Source organism: Petromyzon marinus, chromosome 46 (assembly GCF_048934315.1).
Source record: "Petromyzon marinus isolate PM22_M1 ecotype Great Lakes invasive population chromosome 46, UKy_Petmar_22M1.pri1.0, whole genome shotgun sequence".
Lineage (NCBI taxonomy): Eukaryota > Metazoa > Chordata > Hyperoartia > Petromyzontiformes > Petromyzontidae > Petromyzon > Petromyzon marinus.
This window is the reverse complement of record NC_133712.1, coordinates 11,812,768-11,833,795: the sequence shown is the minus strand read 5'-3', so window position 1 is coordinate 11,833,795 and position 21,028 is coordinate 11,812,768. Positions and strand designations below refer to the sequence as shown.

At 48.5% G+C, this 21,028-nt stretch overlaps 1 protein-coding gene and 1 non-coding gene across 4 annotated transcripts; one reads left to right on the top strand and one right to left on the bottom strand.

Annotated features, from left to right (window-relative positions):
* Window positions 1-629: 629 nt before the first annotated feature.
* Window positions 630-770, bottom strand: LOC116952423 (U4 spliceosomal RNA). The gene has a single exon (XR_004404442.2). It is a non-coding gene; the product is annotated as a U4 spliceosomal RNA (small nuclear RNA).
* Window positions 771-1,470: 700 nt separating this feature from the next.
* On the top strand, window positions 1,471-13,063 carry ATP5F1C (ATP synthase F1 subunit gamma). Of its 3 annotated transcripts, XM_032971428.2 has the most exons (10): window positions 1,471-1,625; window positions 3,330-3,364; window positions 4,097-4,228; window positions 5,088-5,292; window positions 5,791-5,934; window positions 6,164-6,228; window positions 7,717-7,872; window positions 8,233-8,329; window positions 9,605-9,634; window positions 12,792-13,063. In XM_032971428.2, exons 1-9 carry the CDS (start codon window positions 1,585-1,587, stop codon window positions 9,609-9,611), a joined length of 882 nt encoding a protein of 293 aa, XP_032827319.1. In that variant the 5' UTR covers window positions 1,471-1,584; the 3' UTR covers window positions 9,612-9,634; window positions 12,792-13,063. The 3 variants fall into 3 exon arrangements, with proteins under 3 accessions (XP_032827319.1, XP_032827320.1, XP_032827321.1); XM_032971429.2 differs by lacking the exon at window positions 9,605-9,634; XM_032971430.2 differs by lacking the exons at window positions 9,605-9,634; window positions 12,792-13,063 and having other exon boundaries at window positions 8,233-8,333.
* The last annotated feature ends 7,965 nt before the right edge of the window (window positions 13,064-21,028 follow it).

Genomic DNA, 21,028 nt, shown 5'->3' with positions numbered 1-21,028 from the left:
ACCTTAAAGTATTAGGGACCACCGATTTATGAATAAGAAATGCCGGAGATCGGTGATGCTCTTTGTCAATTGGTTAAAAACTTTGTAACATTTTTTTTATAATTTAAAACTCCATCACCTTATTGGTTGACAACGGGATAGTCACTCCGTTTATGATCTGTCTGCGCTACAAGGGATTCTGGTCCCACTGCTGGTCATGTGAACTCCCACCCCTTCCACAACCCCCACCCCGCGTCCTGGGGACAGAAAGAGGCGGGTTCTAAATAAGAATGGGCGCGGCCTCAAAGGGAAAGGCGCCGGGCTGATAGATGCAGTGAACAACAGGGCCTGATCATTAATTATTACGACTTGGGCAGTGTATAAGGGGAAATGGGGCATAGCTTACAAAGGCGGAACTTCGTTGTTGATTTAACGGTATTAAAGCATTGAATAAAATAGATGGAACAGGGAGCAGCATCCATCGGCCGACTAGTTTATTTTGTGTGCAATGTGATGTTTAAGGTTGTTCTTTGCACTGTGAGAGGTAGGGCCGGTAACCGCTGTTCCAGGTCCAACATGTTACAATCATGACAGGCATCTACCACCTTAATTTCTCACGCACGTTCTTTTTTTTAGTAGAGAAACTAAAGCTCCCGAAAGAGCTTGCAAAAATTGCCGACTCCGACTGTGTTTCAAGTCAGCGTGGCGGGGTATTGGGAAAAGTTTTCAATTAGCAATAATCGCGCCTCGGATAAACCTCATTGGCTACGATACTGCCACTGCGCAAAGCTGGTTTGTTGAGGCCGGCCCGTTCCATCTTAAGTCACGCGGGTCTACTCAACGTCATGGGTTCATTCAAATACTAAAATCAACACATCCACTAAAAACACATTTGATTTTCTGATATATTACAAAAAGCATTTCACTAAATATGCTTCAATATTTCAAGGAACGTCAGTTACTCCACTATTTGGATGAGTAGAACTGTTTACATTTAGTGTGTTTCTTCCGGCGTGTGCCGCTGGACGGGAGGTGATGGCTGGGGCTTGGTGACGTCATCGGTATACAATCCGTGACTTCGAAGTGGTTTCCGCCTATATATTTTTAAATGGTCCACGTAAACGGAATCTCTATTTTAAACCAATTGTAGCGTGTAGTGTAAGAATTTGACGGTATATATCGCATATGCATTATATCTTGTTAAAGCGCAAATAAAATAAGACCATTGCCCTCGGTGCATAAATTATCCCTTTCTCAACCAATAAAATAAGTCCATTGCCCTTGGCTCCTACATTATGCCCCTCTCAACCAATTAAATATGCCCATGTCCCTCTGGCGAAGGAACACGCGCAATCTATCGCACAAATTCTCCCGCTCTTAACCAATGAAATAAGCCCATTGCCCTTGGCTCATAAATTATTCCGCTCTTAACCAATTAAATAAGCCCATTGCCCCCTGGCAGAGGAACGCGTGCAATCTGTCGCATAAATTATCAGGCGCTCTCCGCCAATCAGACGAGGGCTTTCTCTCTGGCGGGGGGGTGGGGGCTGCTGAGGGTGTTCTTGGTAATCGGTTGGTGAGTTGACCTTCATTGCCGGGGCAAAGATGTTCTCCCGCGCCTCGCTGCACGTCTTCCAGCCGCAATGGTGAGACTCTCCGGCGGTGTTTAGATCGGGCGTCGCGCGCCAGGCGGAGAGCGAGCTTCGACCCCTCGTTCGTGGAGGTTTTTTTTTAAGTATTTAAAGTTGCGGAGCGCTTTGCCACCGGCTTACGCTGTAAAGGCCTTCGGCAGGGTAGGCCGCGAGCCGCCGTTCAGATTTGGTAGACGCGATGGGTGGAAGCTCGCAGCAGGTTGGTGCGTTTGGCACACGTGATGCGGATTGGACCAATAGCAAGCGAGGCACGAGTCCGAGGTTGCTCATGCGTGGTTGGAAATGTAATTGCGCTTCGGGACACGTTTAGCGATTTGTACTAATTAGGGGCACGTTTAATCCGTATTAAAATGTAAAACAATCGAACCTACGGCTTCATCGTTGGCCGGCAGCAGCACTTGTTTGCAATTGTCACAGTTGCGTGCGGTTGATTCAAGCGTTGAGGTTACATTGACTTTGCCCTTACGTTCAAGGGGACTTGCGCTCTGTGCCGATAAGGTTACCCAACTTGCCAGGCTCTACAACTGTAGCGAACCATTCCCAATCCACTGCTGGATGAAGACGACACGACCCCCTCCCCCCGGCCAACGCCGTGTCAGTCATGGGGTCGTTCAAACATACTTCACCGCGCTGGTCAGTGCGGGTAAGTGAAGGTGGGAAGAGTAGCCGCGGGTTGGGGGGGGTGGGTGGGCGGTGGATCGGAGAACCTAGGCCCTTGATGTGAGTTAGCTGGGGAATCTTAAGTCGGGTGGCTGATGCAGCTTAATAACCAACCTGGTGTTTCTTAAGTTGCCATTGTCTCAGTGGAGGGGGGGGGGGCGGTCGGAAAGCGAAATAACAAGATGAGACATGTTTTTGTTCTAATTCGGTCAAACGCACAACATCCAACAGTAACACCCCCCCCCCCCCCCCCCCGGCAATATTTAAAGATCCCGCAATGCCCCGTGCGGAGAATACGAGACGGTGGTGTGGTCCTTAATTACAATAACGATCACGAAGCCGCAGTCTTTTAAAGAGCCGCACGCGGATCCTTAGTCGCAGGTTGCCGACCCCCCCTGCGGACTGGTCGTGTGTCCTTCAGTGGCGGGGAGCGGTGGTGTAGCGGTTAGCGCTCAGCTGCCACCCGGGTTTCGATTCCCGCTCACGGCCAACACCCAGTGACGATTAATGATCCGAACCGGTACTGGGCCTCCCCTAGGTCGACTCGGCCTCAAGTGAGTACCCGGTGCGATGTGTAGTAAACATCGCCACTGGGGAGACAAAGGCGGTCGGGCGTGGTGCCGGCCACCCACCCCATCGTGTGCCGTTCCGGCCTTCATAGGTGCTGCTCGCTAACAGCACTTGCCCCCCTACAGTCTGTTAAGGCTATGCGGGGGATCTTTGTGTCCTTCAGGGGGTTATTGGTAATGCTCACAGGGGTTGGGGGGGGTGTTCATAGTTACTTTGAGCAGGAAATTTTTCTCGATTCAAAAATCCAGGCTCAAGACGTCAATATTTCCCACTGCCCATCTCTCCGAAATGCACGCCGTTTCTGTCCGGCCTCTTGAAACGTGGTCGCACGTAGACACTGTGTACAGCGATTGCGTTGTCCAATGCAGCGCAATACGATTGCAAATCACGTGCGGCGTCTGCATGAAACGAATGAGCCGTGCGAGTTAATAATGCGTGCTTGTGTGTGTGTGTGTGCGCTCGTTGCAGTGGTCAAGTCAGGAGCATGGCTACCCTGAAGGACAGTAAGTACAGTTTTGCACGTCATACATTGACTTTGTCACCGTCATTGTCCTCGGCAGCAGTCCTGTTCCAGCCACCGTTGGATGAGGAATGCCCCGTGCCATTTGTCACTGTTACCATTGGCCGTGGTTCGGCAACTGCTGGATAAAGATCTTCCCGCGCTGTGTTATTATCATCAGCCATGCTCTATCCGCTGTTGGATGAAAGCCACCGCACGCCGGTGTTGGAGTAGAGAGAAAAGCCACACACAGCGGCGTGCCAAAGTGGTAACTCATTGACACGTTTTGTTCACGTGGCATCACCTATTAATTGGCTGTGTTGGCTTTCCGACACGATTGCATTCATGCGATCTAATCCAAAATAATCATAATGTTCGTGAAAGCCCACGCGTTAAATTCTGGTCCCTTGGTCACACGTGGTTAAGCAAAATAAACTTCAAGTTAACCGAACGTAAATGATTTCTGCATTTGTGGCAATTTATAGTTCAACGATTTTGCATACATGTAGAATATACTTGAAAAAATAAATGGCTTTGAAACCAAGTAGCACATTAAGATGGAGTCAATATCGAGATGAACATCAATTTCAATTATATTGATCCACATGTGGGTTGTGCTTTTGGAAAAAATGTGTGAAGTTCATGAACAGTTACCATTCTAGTAGTGAAAGAAGAGAGATAAGGAGACGACTGATGGCATTTGCGTTGTTACTCATGCACCCCCCTTGTTACCCAGTCTCTCTTCGCCTGAAGTCCATCAAGAACATACAGAAGATCACCAAGTCCATGAAGATGGTGTCTGCCGCAAAGTATGCCCGTGCAGAGCGGGAACTTAAGCCGGCACGTTCGTACGGCCAGGGTGCCCTTGGTGAGTGGGTAGCAGAATCACACACCCATACACCCACACACAAACACGCATGTACAGTGAGCCCTCGGTTTAACGGATTAATAGGAGAGAAGTGGTGTCCGTAGAAGCCGATTGTCCGTTAATGGACAAATGACGTATTTTGAGCGCTAAATCCACACCCTACAGCACCCAAACTATTGATAATCCAGTAATAATAATAATTATAAAATATTGTAATGCTTTTCATAATGAATAATCAAACAGTAATAATAGTGTAATAATTCCTCTGCATTAATAATACAGTACAGTATTGCAACACCGTACCAACCCGTTCTGTTGAAGCTGTCCAAGCGTCAAGCAATCACTGTTCACCTTTGTCGTGTTGTTATGTCTACGATACTGTACTGTAAAATGTTTTTAAAGACCAAAGTACTGTAAATGTATTGTACAACTCATTTTCCACTTTTATTTGTCCTATTTTCATCTATTTTAAAAAAAAAAACGCGGTGTAATAAATTCTGTACACATTAAGGGGAAGAAGCGAATATTGACCGAACTGATTCCCCCATTACCGGACTTAGTTCGTTGTTTGGGGCAACCGTCATAAAGGACGTCAACACAGGCGCGAAGTGGTTACTATCGTTTTGATTTGAAGCTTTCGTGACTGCAGTAATTCATATTCTTAGCTCTTTCGGTAAAGTCACGTTGAAGGGAAACAATGAAATAATAAAATATATATAAAACAATACAAATTCTCACGACGTTTCGACCATAACACCTGATGACGATATCATGCGCGTACCGGGTGATGGAAGGGACTCGCTTCCGCGCGTTTCAGCACCCGCTGAATTTGTTTGAAGCCGTTGCGCGACTTATGCAGCCCTGTACGAGAAGGCGGTGATCAAAGCGCCAGAGGAGAAGCCCAAGCACGTGATCGTGGCCATGTCTTCGGACCGCGGCCTCTGTGGGGCCATCCACTCCAACATCTCCAAGGCCATCAAGCTCCAGATCGGTGACCTCACCTCCAAGGGCAAAGAAGTCATGGTGGTGTCAATTGGCGACAAAGTGCGCGGCATCCTGCAGAGGTGTTTTATTTGCCCTACACAGACGCGCGCACGCACAGCACACTGAGCAGATTACAGCAGCGTGCTGATGCCAACAGTGTGCATACGCGCCCGCACTCACTCATCCGCCCACCAGCCACACACACATCAACCCACCCACCCCTCCAATGATCCTATTCAACCCTCCCACCACTCCATCCCACCCCACCACCTCCTCCACATGGGTTCCACACAGCAGGAGGGGGCTTGGGTGTGTGCGCGTGCGAGTCTGTGACGCGTCTAGAGGCCGACCGAAATTCGGCTTCGGTTTCGGCGCCGAAAGTTGGCAAATGGCCTCTTTGGGCTTAGTTTCTGTTTCGGCCGAAGCCAAAAAGTTAACTTTCGGTTTACTTTTGGTTTCGGCCGAAACCAGAAATTCAGTTTCGGTCGGCCTCTAGTTTGTATAAACATCCTCGGTATTTCTTTGGACGCGTATCAACACCTGTACGCTCGCGTGTACGTGTCCATTGTCCCGTGCAGGACCCACGGCAAGCACCTGTACATGACGTTCCGCGAGGTGGGAAAGAAGCCGCCCTCTTTCGCCGACGCCAGCTTCATCGCCAAGGAGCTGCTCAACTGCGGCTTCGAGTTCGACCAGGGGACCTTGTTCTTCAACCGCTTCCGGTGAGCGCCGGACAACAACGCGAAGGGGCGATAACGTCAAGCACAGGCACCGCAATTTGCGCTGCACGAATTCCGGTCTTCTCCACATCCCCCTCCCCCTCCCCCGAGTGTGAGACTTCTTCGCTTCGAGGGTAACACTGGGGTCTTTCTGCCGTGTGGCAGCTATAAAGCTTACATCCGCCTGTACGCTGTGTGTAATATTGCGCTGTGTTTGCGTACTTCTTTTTAGGTCGGTGGTGTCGTACAAGACCGAGAATAAGCCCATCTATTCTCTGGAGACCATTTCCAACTCCGGTAAGAGGTCAGGAGGTTAATAGGAGCTCGATGCTAGTTGTGGTGGTGGTGGTGGTATTGGTGTGCATTTGTGACAGAGCCGTGCTCTCCCAACGATTAGAGGAGTCGATTCCTCTACCGATGATCGGTTCAATTACTCGACCTTTTCTCAACCTATGTGCCGCTGGACGGGAGGTGATGGGCCGGGCTTCATTGACAGCCGTCGGCATAGTCGGTCGTGTCACGCTGGCCATGGCTTGTCGGGGGGTTTCCCTCCTTCGAGAGGCAGGTTGTGGGTGCGGCCACCGTTTTCAAAGGTGGCCTGGTGATTGAAGACAAAGATCGTAGGATATCAATTTCTCGTTGACGAATGGACTTAATCAACTCGTCGCACGACCTCTAATTGGGACACATGTCAGTGCAGTTGTCTTGGTGTGACTTTCCTGGATGAATACAGGGTATCATTATACACAGTGTAACAAAACATATATTATTTTTGTTCCTGGGTAGTAATTGCCCACAAACTTTGCTTTTGTGACCAGGACACAAAAGCAAAGTTAATAATCCACTCCATTAATATCACTGTGTAACAAATGTAGTTATTTTTTGTTCCTTGGTAGTAAGTGCTATTTCCTAATTGCTTATGCCTCAAAAGTACAGAAAATGGATATTATTCCCCACAAATTTAGCTTTTGTGACCAGGACAGTGATATTTTATAATGTACCTATTTTCAATGAGAAAACGTGTGATTGTGTGTCATTCCTTCACATAAAGTCCTGGTCACAAAAGAAAAGTTTGTTGGGGAATGATAGCCATTTTTCTATACTTTTCGAGGCATAAGCAATTAGAAAATAACACTTACTACCCAGGAACAAAAATCGTGTTACATCGTGAATTATCAGCTGTGTACTAAGCAGCTGGCTCATCTGTATTTATATTTATACGTTTGTCCAGCAGGACTCTCGTAAAGATGATGCAATTTGAACAAAACTTTAGGGTAAACTTTGTGCAGCTATTGGGGACTCGCCCCTAGGAAAGAAAAATCTGAAATTTATTTAAAGGGGTTAGTGTCCAAAACTTGTCGCAAAAAACAACCCTAAAAAGAATTCTCCTTGATGCCATTATCACACTTCGCGATGCCACACGTGAAGCGTCACGTGATGCCACCGCCTTGCGCAGCTTGAAACATAACATCGTTACCGCTAATTCTGTTATTTCATACGAATGCCGATGTAGATACAGAGCAACAACTACAATTTCACATTCAGGTGGTCGAGCCCATATAACCGCGTCCGGAGTAGTGGAGTGTATCACCGCTGTGATGTCTCCTTCGTATTTGTGGAATCGGGCATTGTGCCATTATATTTTAAACACTGCCGAGGGCAAGCACGCGTTGAAAAGGCCTCCCGTGATCCATGCGTTTGCGTTATCTTTCTTCCCCGTTTTAAAACGTCCCTCCGCCGTTCCTTCGCCCGCTGACCGCCAAAATGACGCCGTCGCGCCGCCAGAGAGCATGACCATCTACGATGACATCGACGCGGACGTGCTGCGCAACTACCAGGAGTTTGCGCTCGTCAACCTCGTCTACTACACCATGAAGGAGTCGGCCTGCAGCGAGCAGAGCTCCCGCATGTCCGCCATGGACAGCGCCAGCAACAACGCCTGTGAGTATCCCCTTGGCGTTTCCGTGTCCCGCTCCTGCGTCTCCTTGACCACCCCCCCCCCACGTCTTCGTGTTCCAACCACACGTCTCTGTGTATCCCCCCCCCCTCCCCCGCATTGTGGTGTAACTGCGGTTGTGGTGTAACCGACAGTTGTGGTGTAACCGCAGTTGTGGATTAAGCGCGGTTGTAGAGTAACCGGCGGTTGTGATTTAACCGTGGCTCTTTAACCGTGGTTGTGATATAACCGGCAGTTGTGGTGCAAGCGCGTCTGTGGGTTAACCGCGATTGTGGTATAACCACGGTTGTGGTGCAAGCGCGTCTGTGGGCTAACCGCGGTCGTTTCCTGTCACCCGTCCACAGCGGAGATGATCGACAAGCTGACTCTGACGTTCAACCGCACTCGCCAGGCCGTCATCACCAAGGAGCTCATCGAGATCATCTCTGGCGCTGCCGCCCTGTAAGCCACACACTCGGCGGCATTGGCTGTGCCTCGCTTGTCTCGTAGCCTCTGTTTTCTTTTTGTTTGTGTGGGGAGTAGCGGATGGCGCACTGCGACCCAGGTTTGATTCCCGCTCACGGTTGACACCAGTGACGAACATCTGAACTGGTCCTGGGCCTCCCCTAGGTTTATTTGGCCTCAAATGAGTGCCTGGTGCGGTGTGTAAACATCGCCACTGGGGAGACAAAGGTGGCCAGGCTGTGCCGGCCTTCACAGGTGCTCGCCCAACAGAACTTGCCCCAGCAGTCTATTAAGGCTATAGGGGAGATAATTGTCTTTGTATTGTTAGTACTGCCCGGCCCATATATGCTGTGTGCATTGGGCATTGTCCCTCTCATTGTTAGACTGTTCTCAATGATATTGTCATTTATATTTGCCCGTCTCTTTTGAGCTTTCTCATTTGTAATGGGTCCCATTTTCTCATTGTGTTTCTCACCTGTACTTTTGTGTTTCTTACGTGTCATTTACATAATTTGTTTCCTTAGTACTGTCTTCCCTGTGTGTACGCTTGCGTTGCGCGTCTCCGATTCGTACTTTACAAACCCCTGTCAAGTCTACCTTTTGTGTACCGACTCGTGTAATTATCTGTCTCGCTTGCACTGTCTGTCTTGCGTGTTCTGCCTGCCTTGTTTGCGTGTTTGCGTTGTTTCGTGAATTCTGTCTCGAATTGTACCGCCCGTCCTTCGTGTGCCCCGTGTGTGTCTAGTTATCGGTATTATTCGTCTCGTTTGTACTCTCTCATTTGTAATGCCTCGCTTGTAATGGCCATCTGATGGACAATAATATTTCATTGGAATCCTCGTGACTATCCAAACACGTCTACGCACGTGTCTCAAATGCTTGTTTGTTAACTCGATTTAACACGCTTTTGACGGCATGGCATGGGTTTTCCCCCCGGGTGCTCCGTGTTTTCTCCCACACATGTAAACACTCAGTAATTGGCTGAAAACATGTTGACTTAGAGGGCAGCAGATGTTGGCCAATTGTCTGTAGCGCCGACTCCGCCACCTGGTTGCCGCCGCCGCCGCCGCCGCAGCCTTCCAGCGTTGTGGTTCCTCGGCGATTTCGAGAAATGGAATTTGAACAAACGGCGACGCCGCACACAAAACTCAAGAACTGTTACATTACGTTGTATGTCTCGTGTTTTCTCATATCTGAATCAATGCACGTCTCTTCTTATCGCCTCTTGCATGCGTAACACGTGCCTTATATTTCTTCTCCCAATCTAATCAGCACATAGACGTTGAGAGGCCATCGATAAAGGTGCCTTTACGTTTGATGTCGCACTGTCAGTTTTTACCAAACCCTCAAAGCGATAGGCGCCGTGCTGCAGAAAAGCGTCGCGTGAAACACCACTCTTGAGATACGGTCGTTTAACCCTTTACCGTTCGGATCAGGGGCGGAGCCACAGGGGGGGCTGGGGGGGGGCTAAGCCCCCCCTGAAATTTTGGAATAGTCGGTAATCGGGATAACCGGATATCCGGCTGCTGCAAAATGCTGCAGGCTGCCACCTTGTGCTGCCCTGCAGGCTGCCACCTTGTGCTGCCCTGCAGGCTGCCACCTTGTGTGCTGCCCTGCAGGCTGCCACCTTGTGCTGCCCTGCAGGCTGCTTGAGCGGCAGCCTTTCGAACTTATCGAACTTATTAGCCACATCAGCGGCTCCGACCTATTAATAAACTCCGAGTTCAAATCCAATAAAATTTGTTTTATACATTTGTGGTGCCCATTGGAAAACATAAACACTGGATATCTCAGTCAAAATCCTGGCTCCGCCCCTGATACGGATGATGTCTGCAAGTTGCGGGGTGGGTGTCACGTCCACCACTGAATCTCGGAAACGTGCAAGCGGCTCGGGGTTAATTTTACTGAGAGAGTCGTAGTAGCGCCGTGGTTTTCCAAGGCATTGTACTCACCACAGAGAACCGTAGCGACGCGACCGCCGCACTCTCTACGGTGGCTGGCGCCAATACTGTGCCACACGCCCTCTGGCATGGTCTAGTGGGAGTCTCCACACCGATAAAGTAAAAAAAAAATGTTTCGATTGAAACGGAACCCGAAGAAAATAAAAAAATAATATCATGCACGTCATCGGAATGGGAAAGGGTTAAGACCGTGTGGAAAATTGGTTTTCGATCGCGTAAGTAATAAATGTGTCGTGTTCGGGCAAATCGCCCGATGATGCTGGATGTAATTACCAGCGAAACGTCGTACTCAAATTGAAAATGTTGTGGATTTACTCTCCAACACACCAGTGTGCTGACGTCGTAACTAATTGGCACGTTTTGTTGACGTGACAACCTTCCTGGCTGTGTCGCATAGTGGAGGGTTACGACACATTTATACGTACACAATCTAACCCAAACACTTTTATTGTAAAATGTATGTCAGCTAACACATCTCAATATGTACGTGAGCGGATTCGTCCGGGTTTGCGTATCAACTTAACCGCGCTTGTTTTAAATTCTAATTTCCTGCTCTCGTTCATTGGCTGCCGCCCACTCGTCCGAGCGTCAGGGACTCCGTTTGCCCGCGTGAAGGCAAACGCGTCGGCAAGGACTCCCCGATTACTTTAATGAGCAACAAATAAGAACAGACGACCGAGGTCTATGTCACTGCCGGTGTATGCGCACGCTCGTGTGTGTTTGGGGTAGCGCAGTGGTTAGTGCGCTGGGCTCCGAACCCGGCGACCCGAGATCGATTCCCACGCACGGCCAACACCAGTGACGATGATCTCAATCGGTCACGGGCCTCCCGTAGGTCGACTCGGCCTCAAATGACTACCTGGGGCAGTGTTTAAACATCGCTACTCGGGGAGACAAAGGCGGCCTGGCGTGGTGGTGGTGGCCACCCCCCACCCCCTCGTGTGCCGTGCCGGCCTTCATATGTGCTCGCTAACAGCACTCGCTCACTAGACTGTTCAGGCTATACGGGGGATCTTTGTTTTTGTTTTGGACAACATTTTCTATATTTTTACGGGACTTTTTTTGCCGGTTTCAAAATTATGAAAAAAAAAGAATAGGGTATAATACAGGTGTTAAAATTGTAATAGTCAAAACATTTATTTGCATGCATTACCACAAGTGTGTGTGTGGCTGATGCAGGCTTGATTCCTTCTAATTGCTGTAGATTTGGTGTTTTAATATCTTAACACTGGTATAGTTTGCCAGAAATGGTAAACCCTATTCTTTTTTTCATAATTTAAAATATCGTAATAGTCGTACATTCCTTGGCAGTCTGTCTAGTAGTGAATTTCAAGTAATGAACTGTGTGCTTTGGATATATGCGTAGTTACGTAGTTTGGAATGAAGTTGCCTAGTTTGTAGTTATTTAGTTTGTAATTTGAATAAGTTATTCCTGCACCCAAACAATAGCAGACACTTCACAATCACTGTTTTTTGTCTCTAGTTTGTTGTCCTTCCTCCGCACCTCCGATTAGCACGGTTGGCTACGTACGGCGCGAAAGACGTTAAACGTGCACACGGACACAATCACCAACATTCCAACTGACCAGCCCTATCGTGAGACTGTCTTTGATGAATCATAGTGTAATTTATCATCAGAATAATTGGATGGCCTTTATGGCTAAAATCACCCCCCCCCAGTTGCATCAGATCCCAGAAGCTAAGCAGGGTTTTTTGGCCTTGTATAGCGCCGTGTGTGGGCTACCACTATGCATCAGCCTGTCGTGGGCCCACGCCGGGTGTGGTCAAAATCCGAATCTTTATTTGGGCTGGAAGAATCCAAAGAGCTGTGAAGCTCTTTCGATTTAAAGCTTTCGTGACTGCAGGGATTCATATTCTTGGTTCTTTCGGTAAAGTCGCGTAGAAGGGAAATAATAAAAAATAAAGCAATAAAATAACCTTTTGGATGGTATGGCTTTCAGGTGTGAAAAACCACAGCAAGAAAATGTAAATGTGTTTTATTTTTATTTATTTATTATTTCCCTTCCACGCAACTTCACCGAAAGAACCAAGAAATAAAATGTGAAGCTCTTGTTTTTCCACAATTGTCCAGTGGGGGGCGCGTTGGACAATTACAACAACAGCAAAAGAATACGAAGAACAATAGGCGTGCAAAGTATAGGAAAGCTAAGGAAGTAAATAAATATAAATGAAAATAAACTTTAAACGTGCACGACCCCTGCGTCATCGTCGGCTCGTGGAACGTTTGGACCACATTGGGGCAGTGCGGCAAAATTCCGTTGCACGGGTACCTCTATGTTCCCGCGTCTACGCTCCCTGCCCTCGTTAACATGCACTGATCCGCACCGGTGAAGTATGGTCAAGCAATGGCACAAATAGTCAATCTCAATGACGAAAAAAAAAAGTCGGTTAAAAGTTTAATTTATCGTAATTGAGCGATCGTCCCAGCTGTGGAGTTGGTGCCTTGATACGGCTCTGTTCCGTGCGTGTGCTTGCAGATAACACCCCCCCACCTCCTGGAGAAGTTGGTATCGCTGCATCCTGGGTGTCGTGCAGAGCCTGCGGAGGAACCACCGTGTTGTTGACTTCTGCACACACTCACAACAACAACAACCACCATATTGTTGTTGACTTACGTGGCCAACACCCATGCAATAGCGGTGTGTGTCCTGATAATAAACACATTGGCAGCACTTGAGCGAATCGTTGGGTCTAACGTGTGGTTCTGTACTGCAACAAATAAAAACCTAATGCCCTCTTGAAATGTTAACCTTTTGGATGGTATGGCTTGTATACAATTCTGTTGTGTTCACACACACTTATGCATTTTCAGTTTCCACCCCAAAGCTTAATACCACTCTGCCGTGCCAGCCTTTATAGGTTCTGCTACTATCAGCACTTGCCCCAACAGCCTGTTAGAGGCTACATGGGGAACATTTGTCTTTGTACTAATAATGTTCAGTTTGTAATGCTGTGCCACCACCACCGCCGCACAATTTTTCCAGCTCAAGTCTACAATGCCTGTGGCATTTGCAGGCAATCTATCCCAGGCTTAAACCAGCTTAGCGTCTCATCTGACAAGGCCGGGTGCATACAATGCGACTTGGGTGCAGACGGCGAGGGAAGCGTCTTCAAGATGCCATCCTGGCCAGAGCAACTGTTGGTGGCACTTTACACGAGTCGGGTTTTCTACGTGAATCTGTTCCCCCTGTGCTAGTCTGTACAAATCAATCGTGACCACGCTGAAGTCCATCGACTCGCTGCACCTGAGAAAGACCCCTTCCAGTCACGGTTTTGTGCGACCGAGACCTGGGTTTGAACCCAGGGTTGTGGCAATGCCAAGCCTCTGGCTTGCCCGGAAAGGAAATCTATCTGTAAAACTCCTGATGGGCACACTGCTTGTTTTCATGCTAACATCGGACACCGTCTCTAGATTGTAAAGCCCTTCGAAAAGAAAGCTGCACTGTAAACTTGTTTCTCGGTGTCAAGAACGTTACACGGACCTGCACACACACACACAACTACAGCCGCCGCTGTTCACGGCGCCTGTGCCAGGACAAGTGCACTCTTGAGACCACGTGAAGTTTCAAAGGTTCGCTGACAGGAGGTCGCGGGATTGATGCAAGTAACCGTGAGATGACTCGAGATTACTGGCAGATGCATCAGCTGTGCTGCCCCCTACCGTGCCAACTTCCCGTATTGTATCCGCCCGGCGCGCCACACGTTGTTGTGAGCGTCGCTCCTCTGCCCTCCGTTGTTTCTGGAGGGGCGACTGCCTCCAAATGCCCAGTAGGAGCGTCCTTCACGAGCCTCCTCCTCAGAGGCCGATCTTGACAGTCTCCGGCAATAATAGGGGTTTTCCCCTTTTTTTCTGGCAACAAAACTGAAACCTTTTTACATGTCTGCATTAACCACAATACCTGCAGTCAAAATGCAAACAAAAAACATACTATGATAATATATGCATTGTCCTTGAAACTGATTGGTCCACACCAAGGGACGGCTTTCTTTTTAGCCTCGACCCAATTGGTGCTCGACCAGATGACGCCAAAAGGCGTACAGCTCAAAGACAAAGGCGTGATCTGGTCTCCGGCAAGTCAACTCAGCTCCACATCCTCCCGTACCGCATTAGCTCCATCTCTTCTCCAGCCCGTTGTGGTGCCCGTTTAGCCTCTTCCCTCTAACCGGCCAAACAGAAGCTGCTTGGACACGCTGCTGTAGCAGTAGTAGTAGACACAGCAGTAGACAACAAAGATAAACAAAGATTCCCCCATATAGCCTTAACAGACTGTAGAGCAAGGGCTGTTAGCAAGCACCACGCCCGACCGCCTTTGTCTCCCTAGTGGCGATGTTTACACACCGCACCAGGTACTTATTTGAGGCTGAGTCGACCTAGGGGAGGCCCGGTTCAGATAATCGTCACTGGTGTTGGCCGTGAGCGGGAATCGAACCCGTGTCGCCGGGTTCATAGCGCAGCGTGCTAACCGCTACACTACCGCACGGACACCCTCTCATACACAAGTGCGTACACAAGTGCGTACACGCGTGTGTACAAACCGCTGAAGGATTATAAGACGCACCCCCAACTCTAATATACGGATGGAAAGGTGAGTAATTTATCTACATCAAATTTCGAGTTAAAGCTTTCGTGACTGCAGGGATTAAAATTCTTGTTTTTTTCGGTAAAGTCACGTAGAACAATAAAATTCTCACGACGTTTCGATTGCAACACAAGCAATCATCATCAGGTGTGAAAACCACAGCAATCCCGAGATTTTTCATTTTGTATCTATGTAAATGAATACCTTAATCTGTTAGTCTCAATAACCTCTTGGTTACTTTGCCGACAAGATAGACAGCTGAAATGTTGTACATAGCTTTTAGGACACAGACAATAGGAACTATCTGAAAATCCGAGATTTTTCATTTTAAGGCCCCCAAATCTCGATTTAAGTGCCCCATAAACACGTTTGTGCGTGGTGTCATTCAGAAACCGTTCAAAATATACGATTGCGGGTTTTTTTACGTTTGATAGAGCGCTAAAGAGCAAATAAAATTAAAGCAAAAAAAACATTGATTTGAAGCTTTCGTGACTGCAGGAATCCATACGCTTTGGTTTCTTTCGGCAAAGTCACGTGGGTAGAAAAATAATAATAGATCACCACGTTTCGATCGCAACACAAGCAATCGTCATCAGGTGGGGCAACCACAGCTGGAAACAAAACTGCTGCAGTTTTTCTGCAGTTCTCCTGCTGTGGCGACCGCTTGTTGTTGCGATCGAAAAGGTCGTGATCTATTATTATTTTTTCTACCCACATGACTTTACCGAAAGAACCAAAGAGTATGCGAAAGCCATTGTTCTATATACTTTTTTCTGTTTTTGACATTTCTTCGGATTCAAGCGGGTTTGAACGAAAACATTTGATGGTGTTCAAATCTGAAAAATTCGAAAACCGCACAAGATAGGAGCTGCCCCACGTAGAGTATTAAGTTAACTCTTTTTTGTTATTTTTAATTAAAAAAAGAGAAAAAATTGTTAGTAGTTAGTGTCTGATCGTAGATATAAATTGTACAAAATCACATCAGGTTAATCATTGAAAACGTTTGCCAGGCGAAGACAGGCTTTTAAAACTAGTTTTGTTTTATTTTAACAAAAATTATCGCTAGAGGGAGCTGTTCTCTCATGAAATCTGTCCGGTTTGCATTTCTCATACGCCGTATACAGCTGTGTTGCTTGCATGCCATCATCAATGAGCCTTGTGAGCATTGAGATGAGCGCATCAATTTTTACTCAATTTGTGTATATGGTGCTGTGTACCGAGCTGTTTTACTGGGTGCGGGGTGGAAGTGTGGTGGCTAGCACACTGCACTGCGAACCCGGTGACCTGAGTTTGATTCCCACTCAGCCAACATCGGTGACGAATACCTGAGCTGGCTCTGGGTCTCCCGTATGTTGACTTAGCCTTAAGCGAGTACCTGGTGCGGTGTGTAAACACCAGCACTGGAGATACAAAGGCGGTCGGGCATGGTGCTGGCCACCCACCTCTACGTTTGCCGTGTCGCCCTTCATAGGTGCTCGCTAAAAGTGCTTGCCCCGACATTCTGTTGAAGGCTACTCGGGAGATCTTTGTATGTACTGAGTGCATGCGTGTATGCATTATTTTTGGCATCTGCCAGTCATCTCAGTCATCCCCATAGCACCTGGGTCTGTCCAGTGCCGGGTTATCCCAGTAGCACAAGCAGCATTTGCTACGGGCCCCGCGCTAAATGCTTTCAAGCTAGCAATTCCGCTTCAGTGATTCTGCACTTGCTCTATTACTATAGCACTATACTGCCTTCAACTTTTATGAACGACTGAGTGTTTAAGGTTAGCGATTTGTCGCATTATCTGGCTGTGCAAATGAAAAAAATACAATTACTTTACTATCCAAATTAAATGTGTGTGTTTTAACATTTATTTTTAGGGCCCCTTTATATTATATTTGCTACAGGCCCGCAGTGTTCCGTGGCCTCCTGCCAGCAGCACACTTCAACATGCACCTAGCCTGGTACAACGAGTGTCACCGCAACTAAGTGGCAAATGGCTGCTGCTGTCGATACATGATATTTTCAAGTGTGTTTGTGTATTGTGTACACTGTTAACAGTGTATGTAGGTGTTTTATTACAATCGCGTATGCATAATGTGTGCTACATGAATAGTGTTGTTGGTGTAGTGACGTTGAATGAGTCACTGTAGCGCGTGCCGCTGGGAGATTGGTAAACAATAGAATGAGGGGTGACAGCCCGTTCTGTGGGCGAGGCACGGAGCCACCTGGGGGATCCAGAAGGGGGCGTGGCCGAGGGCGGAGCCTGGCAACGCTGGGCAGGATAAAAGGACGAGCTCCGACTCACAGTCGGGGCTGCTGCGACCTGGAGTGGAACTCGTCGTGCTGCCGTCGTCGTTGTGATCTTCGCCCTCTTCAAGCTGCGGGTCTGGCAGCGTGTTGGCTGTCCCGACCCGGTGTGTGGTTATCCCCCTAAGGCTGTGAAGGCCGGAATACAAGAGAGAGAGAGAGTGTCTCCTACTCGTGTCTGTGATTTTGCACACTACACTCTTTGGTTCTTTCGGTAAAGTAACGTAGAAAGAAAATAATAATAGAGTACGACGTTTCGATTGCAACACAAGCAACCGTCATCAGGTCGAACTAAATTTGAGAGAGAGACAAAACACAGACATGGAGACACCACACAGACAGACACACAAGCAGAGAAACGTCGTACTCTATTATTTGATTTATTTTCTTTCTTTCCACGTAACTTTACCAAAAGAACCAAAGAGTAATTCCTGCAGTCACGAAAGCTTCAAATCCAATTTTAGCGCACTACATTTGTATGGAGGGTATATATTATGAAGTGTGTGGGTATAAAGTACCGTTGATAAACGGTACCTGGTAAATCGAAAGCACACGCCATCCTGGGTCTGGTCAGACTGGAATCTGTGAGCTCACTGATCCTTGGACACAGTCCCATCAGTGAGCCCTTTCGGCAGGCGAAGCTGCGTTGCCTGGGTCACGTAGCCCCGCATGCCCTGCCACGGCGTGTTGGCTGTCCCGACCCGGTGTGTGGTTATCCCCCTAAGGCTGTGAAGGCCGGAATACAAGAGAGAGAGAGAGTGTCTCCTACTCGTGTCTGTGATTTTGCACACTACACTCTTTGGTTCTTTCGGTAAAGTAACGTAGAAAGAAAATAATAATAGAGTACGACGTTTCGATTGCAACACAAGCAACCGTCATCAGGTCGAACTAAATTTGAGAGAGAGACAAAACACAGACATGGAGACACCACACAGACAGACACACAAGCAGAGAAACGTCGTACTCTATTATTTGATTTATTTTCTTTCTTTCCACGTAACTTTACCAAAAGAACCAAAGAGTAATTCCTGCAGTCACGAAAGCTTCAAATCCAATTTTAGCGCACTACATTTGTATGGAGGGTATATATTATGAAGTGTGTGGGTATAAAGTACCGTTGATAAACGGTACCTGGTAAATCGAAAGCACACGCCATCCTGGGTCTGGTCAGACTGGAATCTGTGAGCTCACTGATCCTTGGACACAGTCCCATCAGTGAGCCCTTTCGGCAGGCGAAGCTGCGTTGCCTGGGTCACGTAGCCCCGCATGCCCTGCCACGGCATGCCCAAGCAGCTTCTGTTTGGCCGGATAGAGGGGGCTAGACGGGCACGGCACGGGATAGAGAAGAGATGGGTATGGAAGAATGTGGAGATGATTGAACTTGCCGATGAACGGTACCAGCGGTATCATCAAGATCAGCCTCTGTGGAGGAGGCTCGTGAAGGACGCTGCTACTGGGCAGTTGGAGGCAGTCACCCCTCCAGAAACAACGGAGGGCAGAGGAGCGACGCTCCCAACTATGTATGGAGCCATGTGGTTCCATACACAGCGAGTTGGCACAGTCGGGGTCAACCCACGGCACCTGGTTCTGTCACGTGACCTGTCACCAGCAAGATTTCTACACTTCACGTGACGGCATGAATAGTGTACGCATGTTGTGTAGTCTATGTGTAGTGATATAAATTGGGTCACTACGGCGTTAGCGCCAACTGTGGTTGTTAGAGCCTCTTTCAGACACCAGAGTAGGCATGGCATGGTACTGGTGACTGTCAGAGAGAGGGCAGTTGAGGACGTGACAGTCTGGGGTGAACCCCAGAGTGCACATCACCAGGACAGGATAATGAGGGGGGCCAAGAGGGGGCGAGAGGGACACGCGGTGTATGGCCCAGAACCTTCTAGTATGATCCAGAAGGGGGCCGAGGGCGGAGCCCGGCTGGAATGAACCCTGCCGGGCTTCGGTGGTCACGTGGCATGTGTTACTGTGTTACTGACCTGACCCGGTTAAGTAGTTACCCCGTTGTGGTCTTAGAATAAACGTGTTGCCTCCAGTGCCCACTATATATGTATGAATAGTGTATATACGAATAGTGGATGTATGTGGTGTATACAATGTATGAAGTGTGTATATATGTTGTGTACGTTTGAATAGTGAATGTACGTGTGTATCGTGTGTCTACGCAGTGTATGTGCATAATGTGTGCGTGTGAGAGTGAGATGATGTGTGCGTGTGAGATGTGTGTGCGTGTGAGATGATGTGTGTACATGAAGATGCACAAAGACAGACCCAACAGACTGTTGGGGCAAGTGCTGTAAGCGAGCAGCACCTATGAAGGCCGGCACAGCATCGCACCAGGTACTAATTTGAGGCCGAGTCGACCTAGGGGAGGCCCAGGACCGGTTCGGTTAATCGTCACCGGTGTCGACCGTGAGCTGGAATCGAACCCGGGTCGCCAGCCCTTCGTAGCGGCAGCGCAGCGCGCTAACCGCTACACCACCGCTCCCCTACGCGTGTGTCGGTGTGTCTACAGCAGCGATGTGTGTACGTGAAGATGCACACGCAACAGACACACCCACACAGCCCCGTATCGTTTCATCTCGCCCGACACGAGGTCTCAAGCATCCCCCGCGCCCCGCTCTCTGCCCCCAGGCTCCCGTCTTCAATAACCAACACCGCCACCATCCCAGAAAAATAAACCAAAAGAGAATAAATAAAAATAAAACAAACTCTCCCCCCCCCAAAAAAAAATGAGGGTTGGGCGGGGGATCACGTCGTAGTTTTTTGTTGTTTATATATATTTTATATATTTAATATATATATAATATATATTTTTTACCTATCTACGTCACTACCGAAAGACACAAAGAATAGAGAACGAAGGCTGGCGGCGACAGGAGGTTCGTGCAGAGTCGGGACACGTCCCGAGCACTGGGGGGGGGGGGGGGGGGGGGGAGTTTCTTCTGTCTGAAATATCATCCGCACCTGAATTATTGTTGTCCAAGTCGTGGTGATCCTCGCATCGCTACTTACACCGCAGGGTACCGTTCTACCGTGAGCGTCGCTCGCCGATTCCTCCTCCAACCCACGTGAATGCCTCGGTCATCACCGGCCGTTTCGTCTCATCCACACTCTGTTCGACCGCCCACACTGCCGGCTACAACTCACGCACACGGTCACCCCACACACTCACCCACACACTCACCCACACACTCACTCACTCACTCGCACGTACACTCACACACACACTGACTCACACATTAACCCAGGATTTTTCTGTTGCGTTAAGATGTTTCTTGTTCATGTTTTTGTTTTGTTACGGTTGCACCAGAGTCAAGAGCCGCATGGCTTACAGGGTTATAGCTAATAAATGAAACGAAATGAACAACAACAACCGCCATTCGCCACTAAGTGGCGGTGACGTCACCACGACGCTTGTGCCAGGCTAGGTGCACGTTGAGGCCACGTGAAGTGTCGAACGCCCGCCGGCAGGAGGTCACGGGGCAGACTTAGGTGCCACGGGTCGACTGACACATTCACTCACACAATCACTCACACACTCACTCACTCACACACTCACTCACACTCACTCACACACTTACTGACTCACACAGACACTCACTCACACACTCACTGACCCACTCACACACTCACTCACACACTCACTCACACACACACCCACACACTCACTGACTCACACACTCACTCACTCATACACTCACTCACACACTCACTCAAACACACACTCACACACACTCACTCGCACACTCACTCACACACTCACACACACTCACACATAATCACTCGCACACTCACTCACGCACTCACTCACATTCTCACACACTCA

Bases quoted from the DNA above. Each gene is read 5' to 3' on its own strand.
- ATP5F1C (XM_032971428.2), top strand. From the start codon at position 1,585: ATGTTCTCCCGCGCCTCGCTGCACGTCTTCCAGCCGCAATG. The intron at 1,626-3,329 runs GTGAGACTCTCC...CGCTCGTTGCAG, and splicing joins CACGTCTTCCAGCCGCAATG to TGGTCAAGTCAGGAGCATGG. The intron at 6,229-7,716 runs GTAAGAGGTCAG...TCGCGCCGCCAG, and splicing joins GGAGACCATTTCCAACTCCG to AGAGCATGACCATCTACGAT.